We start from the raw sequence: 18,047 nt of genomic DNA, 5'->3' as shown, positions 1-18,047 counted from the left end.
TCACAAAATGTCGTCACTTTGCCTAAAGGTCCTCACTTTCTCTTAATTTCCTCACTTACCTAAAATGTCCTCACTTACCTAAAATGTCCCCACTTTCCAAAATGTCCCCACTTTACCAAAATGTCCCCACTTTCCCAAAATGTCCTCAAGTTCCCTCAATGTCCTCACTTTCCCTCAATGTCCTCACTTACACTTAATGTCCTCACTTTCCCTCAATGTCCTCACTTACTCTTAATGTCCCCACTTTCCAAAATGTCCTCACTTTCCCTCAATGTCCTCACTTTCCCTTAAAGTCCCCACTCTCCAAAATGTCCTCACTTTGCCTGAAAGTCCTCAATTTCCCAAAAATGTCCTCACTTTCCTACGGTAAGTCTTCGTAAAGTTTTGGTCCTCACAAATACAAGAACACACAGAGGAGACAATTTCGACTTAACATTTATTTCCAGGAGACTTAACTTAACTCAACTTAACCTTAACCTCATCCTAACCATACAACATGTCTTTACTTTAAAATGTAATCATTAACATTACGAGGACTTGTGGACAAAAACACATGTCCTCACTCTCTTCGGTTTATGCATTTTTTCCCTCACAAAGATACACATACAAGAACACACACACACACAAACCCGCGCAGCAGTCTTACTGAGGACACTCAAACATAATACACCCCCATCCCCTTACCTTTAACATAACTAAATGTCCAAAAAAGATGTCCTCACTTTTAGTAAAATGTCCTCACTTTAGTAAAATGTCCTCACGTCGTATGGTTTTTAAGTTTCTCTAACCTTAACCTAAACATGCTTTTGCTTTTATATCTTCGTGAGGACACATCATCATCATACAGGTCGTGACTTCAGAGGACATTACATGGACTTCACATTATTTTACCAGAGAATTACCCTCTAACTTAACGACACGTCTTCACCTTAAATTGTCCCCTATGTGGACTTGGTCCCCATAATGTGAGTGTGTGAAGCGCTTTAGGTCCCCACAACATGGAACACACATACACACACACAGAGAAAACTCTCACTGAAGCAGGAGCAAAAGCAACGTTAGAAATCTCTAAATTCACTAACGGTGAGATGATCCCGTCTCCGTTCACGTCCCTGCCTGGTTAATCATCATCATCATCATCATCATCATCATCACCGTGCACATGCACCGCCCTCCTGTCCGCTCACCTGAGCCCACACAGCACCTTTATCTGCAGCAGCGTCACAGGTCACCTGTTGCTCGGCAACAACCACCGCGTCATTGCTGTGGCGTATGTCGCGGAATTAATAAAATACGTGTTTTCGTTTTGTTCGGGTAAAAGAGTGGCTCGTGTTTTGCGGTTAATCTGACCACAGATTTTTTTCACGTCATTAATCACATTTAAGCGTTTTTAGGTTTAAAACACCAAAGAGATGTGTTTATTAGCGTTTTTTTTCCCGCTAACCTCGCTATAACATCAATCACATTTTGCTATGTAGGTTTTATGGATAAAATACTAAAGTAATGTGTTTATTAGCGTTTGAGCTAACCTACTTACAACAGCAACATGAATTACTCACGTTGCTACAGTTTTTATGTATAAAATACTCAAGTAATGTGTTTTTTAGCTAACCTAGCTACAACAGTAACATTAATTATTCACACGTTGCTCCAGCTTTTATGTATAAAATACTAAAGTGATGTGTTTATTAGCGTTTTAGCTAACCTAACTACAACAGTAACATTAATTACTCACATGTTGCTCCAGCTTTTATGTGTAAAATACTAAAGTGATGTGTTTATTAGCTTATTAGTTGGCTAACCAATCGATAATTACATTTTACCACACAGTTTTTATGTATAAAATATGAAAGTGATGTGTTTATTTGCTTTTCAGTTAGCTAAACTAGCTATGACATTAACATAATTTACATTTTGCGACAGTTTTTATCCATACAATACTAAAGTGATGTGTTTATTATCTTTTTTGTTCGCTAACCTAGCTACAACAGAAACATTAATCACACTTTACTGCAGCTTTTATGTATAAAATACCAGAGTAATGTGTTTATTCGTTGGCTAAACTAGCTATGACATTAACATCATTCATATTTTGCTACAGTTTTTATGTATAGAATATTAAAGTGACATATTTATTTGCTTTTTAGTTGGCTAACCTATCTAAAATCACATTTTATGACAGTTTTTATGTATAAAATACTAAAGTAAATTGTTTATTATCTTTTTAGTTAGCTAACCTAGCTACAACAGTAACATTAATCACACTTTGCTGAATCTTTTATGTATAAAATACCAGAGTAATTTGCTTTTTAGTTTGCTAAACTAGCTATGACATTAACATCAATCACATTTTTGCTATAGCTACAATACAATACACAATAAGTGCTGTTTATTTGCTTTTTAGTTGGCTAACTTATCTATAATCACATTTTACCACACAGTTTGTATTTGTATAAAATACTAAACTATTATCTGTCTATTACCTGGTGTTGAAAGTAAGACATTGGTTTGTTCTTAAAGAAGAACCTGAGCTTTAGTTTCAATAGGGGACTTAAAATTAAGATTCATAGGCATTTATAAGAGTCCATAAAGTGGACAGTGACACCTTTTGTGCAGACGTAATAGACGGCACTTTCTTTTTTCTTTTTTTTTTTTTTTTAAACAACACACCCTTGTTTGATTTAATTTCAGTTTTATTCACACATCGTGAAATACAGTTTATTTACAGTAGACGTTTTCACTGTGACCCAGAGGAAGCAATTTAAAGTTTTTTAAGGTAAAGTGACAACAGATGAGACGTTGGCCAGAAAATACAACACATACTGTATACGTATGAACGGACATAATCGTAATCCAGCATTCTGGTTAGATTAGATTAGCAGGCGAGGTGAAGACATAAGAGCAAATCGGAGTTTCTTGATATGATCAGTAAATTAATTGCGTTTTTTGGACAACCTGATACACGACACAAGAACTTTGGGACCGAATACATCTTATATATACAGTATATATGTATATATACTCACTTGTTATGCCTTATATGACATACTGTATAACTTATAAAGCAAATCTATAAAGAATTACAATACTATCACTATAATTAAACTTCAGAAAAGAGCAATTAGAGTAATACAGTCATATAGTTATATATGTTAATAGTTATTTAAATTATTAGAAATTATAATTGACAGACGGAACGTGAAATAATTACAGTTTACAGTTTGGTTTTGTAAGAATTCAGGCAAAAATAAGCCACGTTCTTTGCATATTATCTTTACATAAAGTAAAAACAGAATGAATTCTGAGATTAAAGTCAGAATTCTGACTTTAAATGTCACATTTTAACATGCGTGTGTTTTTATAATTTGACGTGTGTCGATGTGTTTTAAATGATCACAAAGGTACAGTTTTTTTAGGCTGACACAGTTTCGACAGAAATTTCCGGACCTCTTTTGACTGAACTCCGTAAATGAGCGGGTTGAGGCTGCCGGGGACCAGGTGAAACAAAATGGCCGCCAGCTTCCTGTAGTCCGAGTACTGCGGGAAGCGGTGCAGGATGATGACGATGAAGCCGCTGCTCAGCATGATGAGATACAGCACCAGGTGAGTGCTGCAGGTCTTCAGGGCTTTGCTGTTCAGAGACTTGTTCCTGCTGGTCAGGCAGACCACGGTGATCCGCGTGTACGTCAGCACCATGCTGCCGATGGACGACGAGAACAAGACCACGGTGAACGTGAGGCCGTAGACGTTGTTGACGAAGACGCTGTCGCACGACAGCTTGAACAGCGAGGCGTTGTCGCAGAACGGGTTCGTGATCAGAGTCCTGCACCGGTTCAGCCGCACGGTCAGACCGAGCAGAATCCCCACCAGGACGAAGGCCACGCCCCAGGCGGACGCCGTCAGCTTCACCACCATCTTGCTGTTCATGATGGCGGCGTAGCGCAGCGGGTTGCAGATGGCCACGTACCGGTCGAACGCCATGATCATGAGCACCGTGTGCGACGTGGTGCCGAACATGTGCGTGGTGAACGCCTGCACCGCGCACTCGTAGTAGCTGATGACGCGCTCGGAGGGCGGGTGCAGGATGTCGACGAGCAGCCGCGGTATCATGATGGAGTTCCCCAAGATGTCGTTGACGGGCAGGTTGCAGAAGAGCAGGTACATGGGCTGGTGCAGGCTCGCGTCGACGAAGACCAGGGCCACGATGCCCACGTTCATGAGGATGATGAGCAGGTAGGCGAGCAAGAAGAAGAAGAAGACGGGGTAGACGGAGACCTCCGTGACCTTCAGCCCCTCCAGCTGCAGGGTGAGGCTGTTGACCGTGTAGTTGTCCATCAGCCTGGAACAGAACAGAAGAGGTTTTCATGATCATCAAAAACAAGCGTGTAATCATCAACGACTGAGGGGAAATGTTACTTGTGTGCGTCTTCCTGTTCACGAAGTTCCCAAACAATCAGAGCAGTCAAAGCACGTCTGCCCAAAGACCTGACCTGATCTCACTTTTTATAGAACGCTCGCCAACGGGGGACGTCGCCTTTGCGGTTGCCATAGAGACCGTTAACAAACCATCATCACAAAATAACAACTTAGTGATGGAGGCAGCAGTGGATCAACAACTCCTGTTTCTCCCACAAGCTGAAATCACTGATTTTCTCTATGGGGTTTGGTGTGGGAGAGTGAGTGGTCTACAAACCAAAAGTTTTCCCGTAAGAAAAAGTCGGTCTAACAGTGAGATGGACGGACGGATAAGACATGAACATGTTCACAAGATGTCGTAGATTTGTTTTGATGCTGATTTTTATGAAGTACAAAAGGCTCAAGTAACAGGAAACTGACGTTTCTAAACCACTCACTCTCCCACACCAAAGCCCATAGAGAAAACCAGTGATTTTAACATCACAGCACACAGGAGTTCACAGGAGTTGTTGATTCACTGCTGCCTCCATCACTAAGTTGTTATTTTGTGCTGATAGGGTTTACCGCCAACTGTCATGAGCATCACAGCGCCACATACAGGCCTGGCATATGAACTACAGCGTTTAGTCAGTTTAAGATAAAGTGACTTCTTTGTCTAAATACTATGAATGGTTTGCGTCCACTCTAACAATCCAAACACTCACACACACATTCACTATTAAAAGTTACTAAAAGTTAAGACTGAAACTTAAGGGGTGATCTCCCCTGAGGGCCTCGCTGTGTTTGTGCTGCAGCTGTTGCATGCTGGGAGCTCCTGGGGAACGACTGCGCTGCCCCCTAATGTCTCCGTCAGCGCGTGCAGCGGCAGCTAATGAAACACAGGTGATCATTAGCGAGCGCAGCGGTTCAACGACAAACAGCGACACAAAGTATCTGAGGCTAATTACTCCCGCGGGAGCGGAGACGCGGTGGAGACGCGGGTCGATCGCGGTGCCATCAGTGACCTGCGGGGACGGACTCAAACATCACAAACAACTGTCAAACATCATCACTTTGTGTTGACTCGCTACTGCCCCCACGATTTTTGGTGGTACTGCTCCATTTGTCGAGCTGTGGCGCTGCTTCACCAAAACCAAAATACTTAAAAGTTTTAAAGGTTGATGATACGTAAAATTACTACTTTGTATTATTACTTGAAGTTTTAAAGGTTGATTCTACAAAAATACTATATTGTATAAATACTTAAAGCTTTAAAGGTTGATTACACAAAAATGCTACTTTGTATAAATACGTAAAGTTTTAAAGGTTAATTGCACATAAAATTACTACTTTGTATAAATACTTAAAGTTTTAAAGACTAATTCCACATAAAATTACTACTTTGTATAAATACTTAAAGTTTTAAAGGTTGATTACACAAAAATACTACTTTGTATTATTACTTAAAGTTTTAAAGGTAGATTAATTACTATGTATAAATACTTACCGTTTTAAAAGTTGATTCAACAAAATACTACTTTGTATAAATACTTGAAGTTTTAAAGGTTGATTCTACAAAAATACTACTTTGTATTAATACTTAAAGTTTTAAAGGTTGATTACACAAAAATACTACTTTGTATAAATACTTAAAGTTTTAAAGGTTGATTAATTACTATGTATAAATACTTACCGTTTTAAAAGTTGATTCTACAAAATACTACTTTGTATAAATACTTGAAGTTTTAAAGGTTGATTCTACAAAAATACTACTTTGTATTATACTTAAAGTTTTAAAGGTTGATTACACAAAAATACTACTTTGTATAAATACTTACCGTTTTAAAGGTTGATTCTAAAAAAATACTACTTTGTATAAATACTTGAAGTTTTAAAGGTTGATTAATTACTATGTATAAATACTTAACGTTTTAAAAGTTGATTCTACAAAAATACTACTTTGTATAAATACTTGAAGTTTTAAAGGTTGCTTGCACAAAAAACTACTACTTTTTATAAATTCTTAAAGTTTTAAAGGTTGATATTAAAAAATACTACTTTGTGTAAATCAAAAGAGTATATATGTATGAGAGTATTTATTCAAATGAAAACATGCATAATATTGAGCCTGATCACACACTGTGGCCAGCAGATGGCACTGTTATCCACGTGCGTCTGCAGATCTTTGTGTGTTCGGTTGGTTCAAAACCACAGGAAGATAAACAACGAGGACAAACATCATCAGCAGCATTTATTCACTTATTTAAAGTCATGTCCTCACATTTGTATTTGTTTATCAAAGACAAGTTCACGCCTTTCCTCTGAACACAGGAAGTGTACCATGTGGGTGTTTGTGTACAAGTGAAGTGTCACATTATATAAAGGGTAAGTATATATATATATATATATATATAGAAGCATGGTCATTACTGTCGTTGTTAGATAAGAAACTGCAGTGAAGTCTGTTCCTGTTCAGAGATAAAACCTTAAGTTTCTGTTTCAACTTAAAGTCACTTTTACTCATGAATGTGTGAGTGTTTTTTTTTTTTTTAGATTTAACGTGAAGAGTCTTTTACTGAGTCGTAAAAACACATCATTGTTTCAGGAAACAAGTTAAAACTTGAAGTATGTGGACAAAGAAGTATTTTCTTTCTGTGAAATCAACCTTTATTTGGAAAAATACGTATTTTTTGGGGAGAAATCAACCTTTAAAACTTTAAGTATGTAGACAAAGAAGTATTTTTATAAATACTTAAAGTTTTAAAGGTTGATTAGACAAAAATACTACTTTGTATAAATACTTAAAGTTTTAAAGGTTGATTCCACAAAAATACTACGTTGTATAAATACTCAAAGTTTTAAAGGTTGATTAGACAAAAATACTACTTTGTATAAATACTTAAAGTTTTAAAGGTTGATTCCACAAAAATACTACGTTGTATAAATACTCAAAGTTTTAAAGGTTGATTCCACAAAAATACTACTTTGTATAAATACTTAAAGTTTCTAAAGGTTGATTCCACAAAAATACTACTTTGTATAAATACTTAAAGTTTCTAAAGGTTGATTCCACAAAAATACTACTTTGTATAAATACTTAAAGTTTCTAAAGGTTGATTCCACAAAAATACTACTTTGTATAAATACTTAAAGTTTTAAAGGTTGATTCCACAAAAATACTACTTTGTATAAATACTTAGTTTTAAAGGTTGATTCCACAAAAATACTACTTTGTATAAATACTTAAAGTTTTAAAGGTTGATTCCACAAAAATACTACTTTGTATAAATACTTAAAGTTTTAAATGTTGATTCCACAAAAATATTACTTTGTATAAATACTTAAAGTTTTAAAGGTTGATTCCACAAAAATACAACTTTGTATAAATACTTAAAGTTTTAAAGGTTGATTCCACAAAAATATTACTTTATGTAAATACTTCGAGTTTTAAAGGTTGATTCCACAAAAATACTACTTTATATAAATACTTAAAGTTTTAAAGGTTGATTCCACAAAAATATTACTTTATATAAATACTTAAAGTTTTAAAGGTTGATTCCACAAAAATATTACTTTATGTAAATACTTCGAGTTTTAAAGGTTGATTCCACAAAAATACTTCTTTGTATAAATACTTAAAGTTTTAAAGGTTGATTCCACAAAAATACTACTTTGTATAAATACTTAGTTTTAAAGGTTGATTCCACAAAAATACTACTTTGTATAAATACTTAAAGTTTTAAAGGTTGATTCCACAAAAATACTACTTTGTATAAATACTTAAAGTTTTAAATGTTGATTCCACAAAAATATTACTTTGTATAAATACTTAAAGTTTTAAAGGTTGATTCCACAAAAATACAACTTTGTATAAATACTTAAAGTTTTAAAGGTTGATTCCACAAAAATATTACTTTATGTAAATACTTCGAGTTTTAAAGGTTGATTCCACATAAATACTACTTTATATAAATACTTAAAGTTTTAAAGGTTGATTCCACAAAAATATTACTTTATATAAATACTTAAAGTTTTAAAGGTTGATTCCACAAAAATATTACTTTATGTAAATACTTCGAGTTTTAAAGGTTGATTCCACAAAAATACTACTTTAAATGAATACTTAAAGTTTTAAAGGTTGATTCCACAAAAATACTACTTTGTATAAATACTCAAAGTTTTAAAGGTTGATTCCACAAAAATACTACTTTATATAAATACTTAAAGTTTTAAAGGTTGATTCCACAAAAATATTACTTTATATAAATACTTAAAGTTTTAAAGGTTGATTCCACAAAAATACTACTTTGTATAAATAAAACTACTTAAAATTAAAATTACTTTACAATACTTTAAAAAGTATTGTAAAGTAATTGGAGCAGATCTGTTTAGGGGGGTTGTGTGTGTGTGTGTGTGTGTGTGGTTAGGAGCACATGTTATGTTGGAAAACGTTCTCTTCCTCATTGTTTTGATTGTTCTGTTCTTATTTTTGTTGTGTTTAGTTCTTTCTTCTCTCTCTGTCTACGCCTTCATCGGATCTGGGTCAAATTCCAGTTCCTCCCTCCTGAAGCTGAAGGAGTGTCAGGACGTGAAGTCAAAGCCGAAGTGAAAGTTTGAAAGTGCTGCTGCTGCTGCTGCTGCTGCTGTTTTCCCCGGATTCTCCGCTTCATTCATCAACACAGAGGTAAAAACAGTTTTGTTTTCATGTTTCCAGCGATTTTATGTACAGATAAAGCTGCCGTGACTCATCGAAGTGGCAAAACTATTTCAACACAAAAATACTACTTTGTCTAAGTACTTAAAGTTTTAATGTATGATGTATGTATTCCTGCGACTAAAAACCACTGTTGTGTGTGTGTGTGTGTTCCAGGTGTCAATCATGGGGACCTGTGAACTCAACGTGAACCCTGACCCCGCAAAGCCACGACCACATGCTCGACGCCAGAGTCCGTTCAGCAGCATCAAGGTTTGTGTGTCGGCTTCACGCGACAAAAAAAACAACACAACAACAGTTGATGTAGCTGGTGTGTGTGTGTGTGTGTGTGTGTGTGTGTGTGTGTATGTGTGTGTGTGAAAGGACTCGTTTATCACATTTCATTAAGAAAAGCAGGTGTTACCTGTTACTGATGACGTTAGCGACGACTCTGTCAGTAAAAGCAAGTCAGGACAGAGTCTGTGATTCTGTGTTTTTTTTTACGAGATCAGTCCTCGTCCAAAGTGAAAACTGTTTCCTTCAGGATCGGCACAGTTCCATCTCGTTGTCTCTTTCTCTGTCCGTGCAGTTCTTCGTGTTCTGCCACAGTCTGCTGCAGCTCGCTCAGCTGCTGGTGTCGGGCTACATGAAGAGCTCCATCACCACCATCGAGCGACGCTACGGCCTCACCAGTCAGAAGTCTGGGCTCCTCGCCGCCTTCAACGAGGTCGGTGCAGAAACACTCGCCCACACTTTCCCTCCGTTTCCCTGCATTTCACATCACAAACAAAGTTGACGTAGCAGGCACCGGTGCGCTAGCTTGAGCGAGAACATTCAAGTGTGCGATTTACGACCATGGTTGCCGCGGTAACAGACAAGACTCGTCCAAACACTGCCACACATGGGTGCGCTCAGTGAATTGCATTCCACGATCCAGGTGTTCCATGATACAGATGTTCTGCGATATTGACATTCCGCCTTTACGGGTATTCCACCATATGGAAATTCCGGGGTGCAGACATTTCATGATACAGATGTTCCGCGATAAAGACGTTCCTTGCTACGGACATCCCGCAATGCAGACGTTATGCGATACAGATATTCTTTGATTCGGTCATTCCGCGATACAGATATTCTGTGATACGAACATTTCATGATACAGACTTTCTGCAGTATGGACATTCTCGCAATACGGACTTCCTGCGATACGGGCGTTTCATGATGCACATGTTCTGTGATATGGACATTCCTCGATACGGACATTCCACAAAACGGATATCCCGCGATGCAGGTGTTATGTGATACAGGTATTTTTTGATACTGACATTCTGCGATACGGTCATTCCGCAAAACAGATGTTCTGTAATACGGACATTCTGCAATACAGACAAACCCGCAATATGGTCATACCCGTGATACGGACGTTCTGCGATACAGACATTCTCGCAACACGGACATTCGGCAATAAGGGCGTTTCATGATGCAGATGTTCTGCGATTTGGACATTCCACAATACGGATATACCCATGATATGGACGTTCCACGATGCGGACATTTCATGGTACAGAAGTACGGACATTCTCGCAATACAGACATTCCACGATACGGGTGTTTTACGATGCAAATGTTCTGTGATATGGACATTCCATGATACAGACATTATGAGATACAGACATTCCACGATGCGGATGGTTCATCATGCCTATGTTCTGCGATACAGACATTCCACGATGCGGACATTCTATGAGACAGACGTTCCATGATACAAACGTTCAGCTATACAGACGTGGGTTAGGGTTAGGTTCAGATTTTAAGTGTGTGTGTGTGTGTGTGTCCAGGTTGGGAACACCATCCTCATCATCTTTGTGAGTTTCTTCGGAAGTCGAGTCCATCGGCCGCGGTGCATCGGGGGCGGAGCTCTGTTGGCCTGCCTCGCCTCGCTGCTCATGGCACTGCCGCACTTCCTGAGTGGACCGTACGAGTATTCCTCCATGAGCTGTGAGGACGCACACAAACACACACACAGCTATCACCACAATTCAAATCTGCGTCCTAAACTTAACTTAGTTCCTCAGAAATTAGGTTCTGCCTCATTAGGACCAGGTTTTGGTCTCCAATGAGGACTACCGGTCCTGACAAGGTCAGTGTTTATGACAGACGACGCTCACCTCCTCTCTTGTTTCCCAGCAGCCTCCAGTTTTAACACCTCTAACGTCTGCCAGTCGCAAAGCGTCTTCACGTCTTCGTCCTCCAATCAGAGCTGCAGCCAGCAGAGAAGCCCCGCCCAGGACGGCGTGTACCCGCTGCTGCTGCTGGGTCAGCTGCTGCTGGGCATCGGCACCGTTCCCATCCAGCCCTTCGGCATCTCCTACATTGACGACTTCGCCAGCAAGAGCAACTCGCCTCTGTACCTGGGTGAGAATGAAGGACTACATTTGGGTCCCAAGTGGGTTTGTCCACTGGATAGTTGACAAATTATGTTTCACTAACAAACTCTTTTACTTTTCCAGGAATCCTCTTCGCTATGACCTCCATTGGCCCGGCCTTAGGCTTCATCAGCGGCTCCATGATGCTGCGATTCTACGTCGACTTTGACAAGTTCTCCAGAGGTGAGGAGGTCAGACTTTTATTTTGAAAACACAGGGAGGAATTCCACAGCACGAGGCGTTCACAGACAGGCCAACAGAACTCTTTTATTTGAGGAGGAAAACGTTTACATTCCCCGTGTCATTCCGCTCTTCTGTCCAGACAAGATCCAGCTGCGTCCTAAAGACCTGCGCTGGGTGGGCGCGTGGTGGCTCGGCTTCCTCGTGGCCTCCTGCCTCCTCTTCCTCACCGCGCTGCCGTATCTCTTCTTCCCCAGAAACATGCGCCGAGAGGTGAGGAACGCTTCCTGCTCTAGGTTTCCGGGGTTGTCGTTTTGGAAATGGCAAAATTTGCCAGTTCTCTCGCCGTCAGGTTTTTTTCGGTGAAAAATCAGCTCGTGAGACGAGCTAAAGTCGGTAAAACGTTGTTCAAATAAGACAAAATAAGAGTTCAAACTGTTTTAATACATTCCCTAACCTTAACCATCACAAATAAGTGCTTAACCCGAGTCCTAAAACCAGGACTTAACCCTGAAAAATGTCCCCACAGTTAGGTTTTTACATTTTTCTTGGACCTCACAAAAACATCAATATGAGTACACACAGAGTTAGTGTACCTTTAATCTTATCAGATTACAGTCATCTCTCGCTCTCTCTCTTTTATAATCCTGGATGCCTGGAAGTGTTAAAGCTACAGTACGCAGCTTGATTTCCTCCTTGGTTTGTTGTTGTTTTTCTGCCTTTCATAAAAAAAAAACAGAAATCCTTATCCTTCTTATCTGAGATATCTGATTTACAGACCTGAGTGAGGGAGCGTTTGTTTGTGTCTATGCAGCAGCAGAGCAGGGGCGAGCGGAGACAGGAAGCATTTATCCCAACATACTCTCCGAACTCTCTCTCGCTATATGTTTTTTTTTTTAACTGTGATTTTAAAAGTGAAAGTTCCATGAATGTTTGGCATTGCTTCGCTCTGGTGAGTTCATGTGAACCCTGGGATTTTTGTTTGAACAGAACATTGTTGCACAATCACATCCTGACGCGACACAGCGGTCGATTTGGTGCCAAAAACAACAGTCTGTTGTTCTGCGCTCGTCTGTGATGAGAACTGAAGCATGTTCCTCGGCTCTTCCTGTCACAGCGAACAAACAGAAGACGTAAAAAAACACATGCTTACATTCTTTTATCTCAGACGCCGTTAAACTCTCCCTCACGCTCGTATCTGGTCGTTGAGATAAAGTGAATAATCTACGAGAACAGATGATTCACTTTGTCTCGTTTTTTTATTTCCCGCTGAACCTTAGAGTCTTCATTCACTCTTTTGTCATCGAACGATCAACGATGCTGCACAGACCAAACATCTGTAAACATCTGTCAACGTTAACTGTAAATGTCTGGAAACAGACGTCAACTCAACAGCTATTAACATTAATTGAAGCATCTATAAATGTTAACCACTGTAAACATACGTTACTGTCTCTAAACAACTGCAAACAGCTGTAAACAGTCGTAAACATCGACTGTAAATGTCTGTTTACAACTGTCTGTCTGTAAACAACTGTAAACATCTGCTAACAACTGTAAATGTCTGTAAACAGTCGTAAACAGCTGTAAACAACTGTAAACATCAACTGTAAATGTCTGTAAACAGCTGTAAACAAATGTAAACAACTGTAAACAGTCGTAAACATCTGTAAACAACTGTAAACAGTTGTAAACATCTGTGAACAACTGTAAACATCAACATAAATAACTGTTTACAGTTGTTAATGTCTGTAAACATCCGTAAATAAATATAAACAATTCTAAACCAACTGTAAATATCTGTTTACAGTTGGTTTATGTCTCGAAACAACTGTAAACATCCGTAAACATCTGTAAACAATTGTAACCAGTTGTAAACTATAAATATTTCTCAAAAACTGCCTTCCTTCCTTCCTTCCTTCCTTCCTTCCTTCCTTCCTTCCTTGCAGATTAAGGCAGACTAAGATTGTTTATCACTGATTGTCTTTTGGTTTCCACATTTGTGCAGGACGAGGCAGACGATCCTGAGTCCAAACCAGACGCTCAGACAAAATCAGCGCCTCTGCAGGAAGTCTCGCTCCTTCAGTTCCTCAAAAGTAAGAGCCTCTTCCTCTTCTCTTTCCTGTCTGATGAGGCTGCGGCGAAAGGTGACGACAGGTCACCGAGGTTCAGAACACATCCCAATGACCTCCATGCTCTCCGTCCACCGATGTCCTGCAGGTTTCCCTCGCATTGCCCTGCGGACGCTGCGCAGTCCCGTCTTCCTGCTGGTGGTTTTGGCTCAGGTCAACCTGGCGGCGATGCTCGCCGGCCTCTCCACCTTCATGGCCAAGTTCATAGAGAAACAGTTCAGCCAGACCGTCTCCTTTGCCACCATGATGATCGGTGAGTGCAGACCTGCAGCAGCCATCTGCTGGACGAGTACCAAGAACTGCCGAGAACTAGCTAGAACCACGTTTGTTTCCACTGCAGGAACTAATACCGAGTATTACTTCATACAAGTGTTCTATTTCTGTCTCGACCTCAACGCCCTCTTGTCCTCTGTCCCCCATTTCTTCCTTTCACCCCAACCTATCTAGGCAGATGGGTACTGGTGCCGAGTGTTTGCTTATTGCGTGAATTGTTGGATTTTTCTTTGTCTTTATAATAAAGAGAGAAGGTTTTGGAAGGAATTGAATTGATAAAGCGTCCTTTATTCGTCTTTCAGGTGGAGTCGGGATCCCGCTGGCCGTCCTCGGCACCGTCCTGGGTGGACTTTTGATGCGGCGGTTGAGTATTTCAGTCAGTGGAGCCAGCAAGTTGTGCACCATCGTCATCCTGCTCTGCATGTTCAGTGCAATGCCGCTGCAGCTCATTGGCTGTTCGACCCAGAGGGTCGCAGAGGTCTTCCCTCCCAGGTACAGAGTCCTTATAAGGAGATACTTTCTTTTGAATTATTTTCTGTTGATAACAAGAACGTTTTCTCGTATTAATTAGATATTTTCACGTTAAAATGTTCTCGTAATAATGAGATACTTTGACATTAATGTTTTCTTGTTATAGTGAGATATTTTTTGATTAAAGTTTTCTCGTAATAATGAGATACTTTCACGTTAAAATGTTCTCGTAATAATGAGATACTTTCATGTTAATGTATTCTTGTAATAATGAGATATTTTTTGATGAACGTTTTCTCGTAATGAGATACTTTCATGTTAAAATGTTCTCGTAATAATGAGATACTTTCACGTTAAAATGTTCTCGTAATAAATACATATTTTCACGTTAAAATGTACTTGTAATAATGAGATATTTTCACGTTAATGTATTGTCGGAATAATGAGATATTTTTTAATTAACGTTTTCTCGTAATAATGAGATACTTTCACGGTAAAATGCTCTCGTGATAATGAAATATTTTCACACGGCTAATATTCCACACCATATCCACCAATAAATATATAATATCTAACTTGTTTTTTTTAATTTGTGTTTGTTTAGCACTGACGTGTTATCGTGCAGTTCAAACTGCAGGTGTTCTGAGGACCACTTTAATCCGGTCTGCGGTTCTGATGGAGTGGAGTTCAGGTCTCCCTGTCATGCTGGCTGTAACAACATTGAAATGTTTTTTGGCACCAATGGCAGAACCATAGTAAGTCTCATTTAAGTGTTGTTTACACTCGTTGGCGCACTCTCAGTGACAGTTTTCCCATAAGTATTGGCATATTGGTTGTTTTCACAAAAACACAAGGGTGACATTTTTGAGCTCTGGTAATTGTGTGTCTTCGTGTGTATATCTTGTCTCTGTTTAATTATTATCTGTTGAATGATGAAACTTCATTTCCCTGTTTGCGGTGGTGTGCCCCAGGGCTCCGCTCTCGGCCCGATCGCATTCACATCATTTCTTTCCCGTGCGTCTTTGTTCCTGCAGAACTACACTGAGTGTCAGTGCATCGGCGACCTCGGCTACGCCTCGCCTGGAACCTGCGGCAGCGGCTGTTCCCACCTCCTCCTCCCCTTCATGGTTCTGCTGGGCATCACCTGCTTCATCGCCTCCCTTTCGCAGACGCCGTCCTACATGATGATACTCAGGTGCGGAGACGTTAGATAGGACACAGATCATTCACTCTGGTGTCAGTTTCCTCATCGCTGTGATGTTTGTGTCCCTGCCGCAGGACGGTGTCCACAGAGGACAAATCTTTTGCTGTGGGAGTTCAGTACATGCTGTTCAGAGTGCTCGGTGAGTCCATTTATCCTCCTGCTCCCCAGTAGATGAACCATATATTTATATTTTTTTATTTATTGACCTCTCCTTCACCTGTCCAACTGCAGCGTTTATGCCGTGCCCGGTGTTGTACGGCACTGTCATCGACACCACCTGCCTGGCGTGGGGCAAAAAGTGCGGCAAGCCGACTTCCTGTCTCTACTATAATCTGGACAGTTTCAGACGCAGGTGAGTCCCACTTGGTCCTGAGATTGGTCAATGATTGGCAGAAACATTGATTTAAATTGATTAAAAAAAAAAATAAAAAAAAAACTGACAAATTTGTTCCTAGTTGCCAAAAATGTCACATTCGCAAAAACAGCTGTAAAAATAATATACGTTCATATACATATATAGGATCTTCAGCCTGAAATATACATGTCAAATAGTAATAATGTTTTTGAGATTTTAACCCTTTAAAGGCCAGTATGTTTAGACAACTCAGCCTAAAGGAAGAAAGCTGAAATCAGAAAACAACTCCTAACGCTTTATGCTTTTCCCATATCATTTGCCTGCTTTGGTTGGAGATTTGTCATCGTCCTGCAGTGACTTGTGTCCTGTTTTGTGTATTGTGTGGACTTCCTGTTTTACTTTGTATCCGTGCTTGTGTCCTGCCTCTGTCTGACTTCACTTCCTGCAGCTCCTTTGTTGATTGCATTCACCTGAGTATAATTTACACCTGCTTGTTGTCGTCTCAGTTCCTCTGACAGTGTCTTGTCTTTTCTCCTTGGGATTTTTTTGGATCTTTGTAAGTTTGGTTTTGAATTTTTTTTTGACTTGGAGTGATAACTTTTATCTGCACTTAATTGTTTACGTAGTCTGGTTTGAGTCCTGAGTTTATTGGGGTTTTTAAGTCAGATCTGTGTTTGTGCAGGTTTCTGGGTCTGCAGCTGGTCTTCCTGTGCGGGGCGCTGCTCTGTTTCCTGCTCACCATCGTGGTCCTGCGACGGAGAGCCAGACGCCAGGGACCCGAGCCGAACGGGAAGGGAGGGTACGAGCTGGTGAAACCGCTGGAGGAACCTGCGCAGAAGGACGACGACCACCACCACCATACCCACGTCAAGACCTGAAGAGCCGCAAAACCAGAGGCCGCGAGGACGGATGTACAGGGAAGGGAAGAGGGAGTGACCTCAGCGTCGGGGAAATGAACGTGAACGCTGCTGCTGCTGCTGCTGCTGCTGCTGCTGCGCTGCGTGGCGACGGTTCCACACGACGTTTAAATGTCAACAAACACGTAAATACATTAATTTCTGGTCGTGTTCTTCTCCTGTGATGTACATAAGCTAATCCACATAACAATCTGTGATGTACATAAGCTAATCCACATATCAACACTGTGTTCTGTATATAGATGCAGACGTGTTGGTTTTTATGCAGCGATAACTCTAAACGCGTTGCAGTGAAGTGGAACGGGATGCTAACACGCATACATACATGTTGTTAGCCATGCTAACAACATGCATGGGCAGCTAATCTGGCCTTAATGAAGATGGATGTCCCGTCAGTGGTTAGCGTTAGCGTGATCGGTTCATGAGAAACGTAAAAATAGGCAAGAAATTGAGTACATTAATCACTGTTCCATGGATGAAATGTGAATTATGTGCTTTTGCCAGTAATAAAATCATCAACTTAATTATGTGTCAGATGACCAACTGAAAGTATAAACAAACTATAGTTTTCACGGTTTCCCAAAAAACGTAAACAGGGACATTCTTTTTCACTGGGTTATTTGACAAATAATTAAGAAGCATTGATCACGTCAAAGTCGCTGAGGTTTTTTCTGTTTGTTTGCTTTTTTAAAGACAAAAAAAAATCACATTTTACTGATTTTTGTCGCTTCACTGTGAATCATGTTACCAAAAATGTTGTGTCTGATTTTTAACTGCTTCATTATTATTATGTTTTTTACATATATGAAGACTGGAGTGGATACTGAGTCTGTATATCATGCTGGAAACGCCTGAATCATCATCAAGCTGTTTGTATTTTGTATAAAATATGTATATGTATATTATATGAATGACTTAATCGAGTTCTCTAGTTTCCTGTAGCACAAACAAACACTAAATTTATGTTTTAGTTTTTACGTTCTTTAACGTTTTCCTCATTG

The 18,047-nt window shown here is 39.7% G+C and overlaps 2 protein-coding genes across 3 annotated transcripts; one reads left to right on the top strand and one right to left on the bottom strand.

Annotated features, from left to right (window-relative positions):
* Nucleotides 1-3,393: 3,393 nt before the first annotated feature.
* On the bottom strand, nt 3,394-4,350 carry or70b1 (olfactory receptor, family 70, subfamily B, member 1; the record flags this gene model as incomplete). The annotated part of the gene is made up of 1 exon (XM_083889318.1): nt 3,394-4,350. The coding sequence occupies exon 1, from the start codon at nt 4,333-4,335 to the stop codon at nt 3,394-3,396; it is 942 nt and encodes a 313-aa protein (XP_083745444.1). The 5' UTR covers nt 4,336-4,350.
* Nucleotides 4,351-8,967: 4,617 nt separating this feature from the next.
* Nucleotides 8,968-17,010, top strand: slco2b1 (solute carrier organic anion transporter family, member 2B1). Of its 2 annotated transcripts, none has more exons than XM_083889305.1 (15): nt 8,968-9,079; nt 9,266-9,361; nt 9,678-9,815; nt 10,927-11,086; nt 11,279-11,503; nt 11,599-11,697; nt 11,837-11,967; nt 13,703-13,790; nt 13,915-14,079; nt 14,402-14,591; nt 15,175-15,325; nt 15,605-15,765; nt 15,849-15,913; nt 16,006-16,126; nt 16,812-17,010. In XM_083889305.1, the coding sequence occupies exons 2-15, from the start codon at nt 9,275-9,277 to the stop codon at nt 17,005-17,007; spliced, it is 1,977 nt and encodes a 658-aa protein (XP_083745431.1). In that variant the 5' UTR covers nt 8,968-9,079; nt 9,266-9,274; the 3' UTR covers nt 17,008-17,010. The 2 variants fall into 2 exon arrangements, with proteins under 2 accessions (XP_083745431.1, XP_083745430.1); XM_083889304.1 differs by having other exon boundaries at nt 11,276-11,503.
* The last annotated feature ends 1,037 nt before the right edge of the window (nt 17,011-18,047 follow it).

The sequence above is a fragment of the Microchirus variegatus genome (genome assembly GCF_963457635.1).
Source record: "Microchirus variegatus genome assembly, chromosome: 5".
Classification (NCBI taxonomy): domain Eukaryota; kingdom Metazoa; phylum Chordata; class Actinopteri; order Pleuronectiformes; family Soleidae; genus Microchirus; species Microchirus variegatus.
This window is presented reverse-complemented; position numbering and strand designations above follow the sequence as displayed.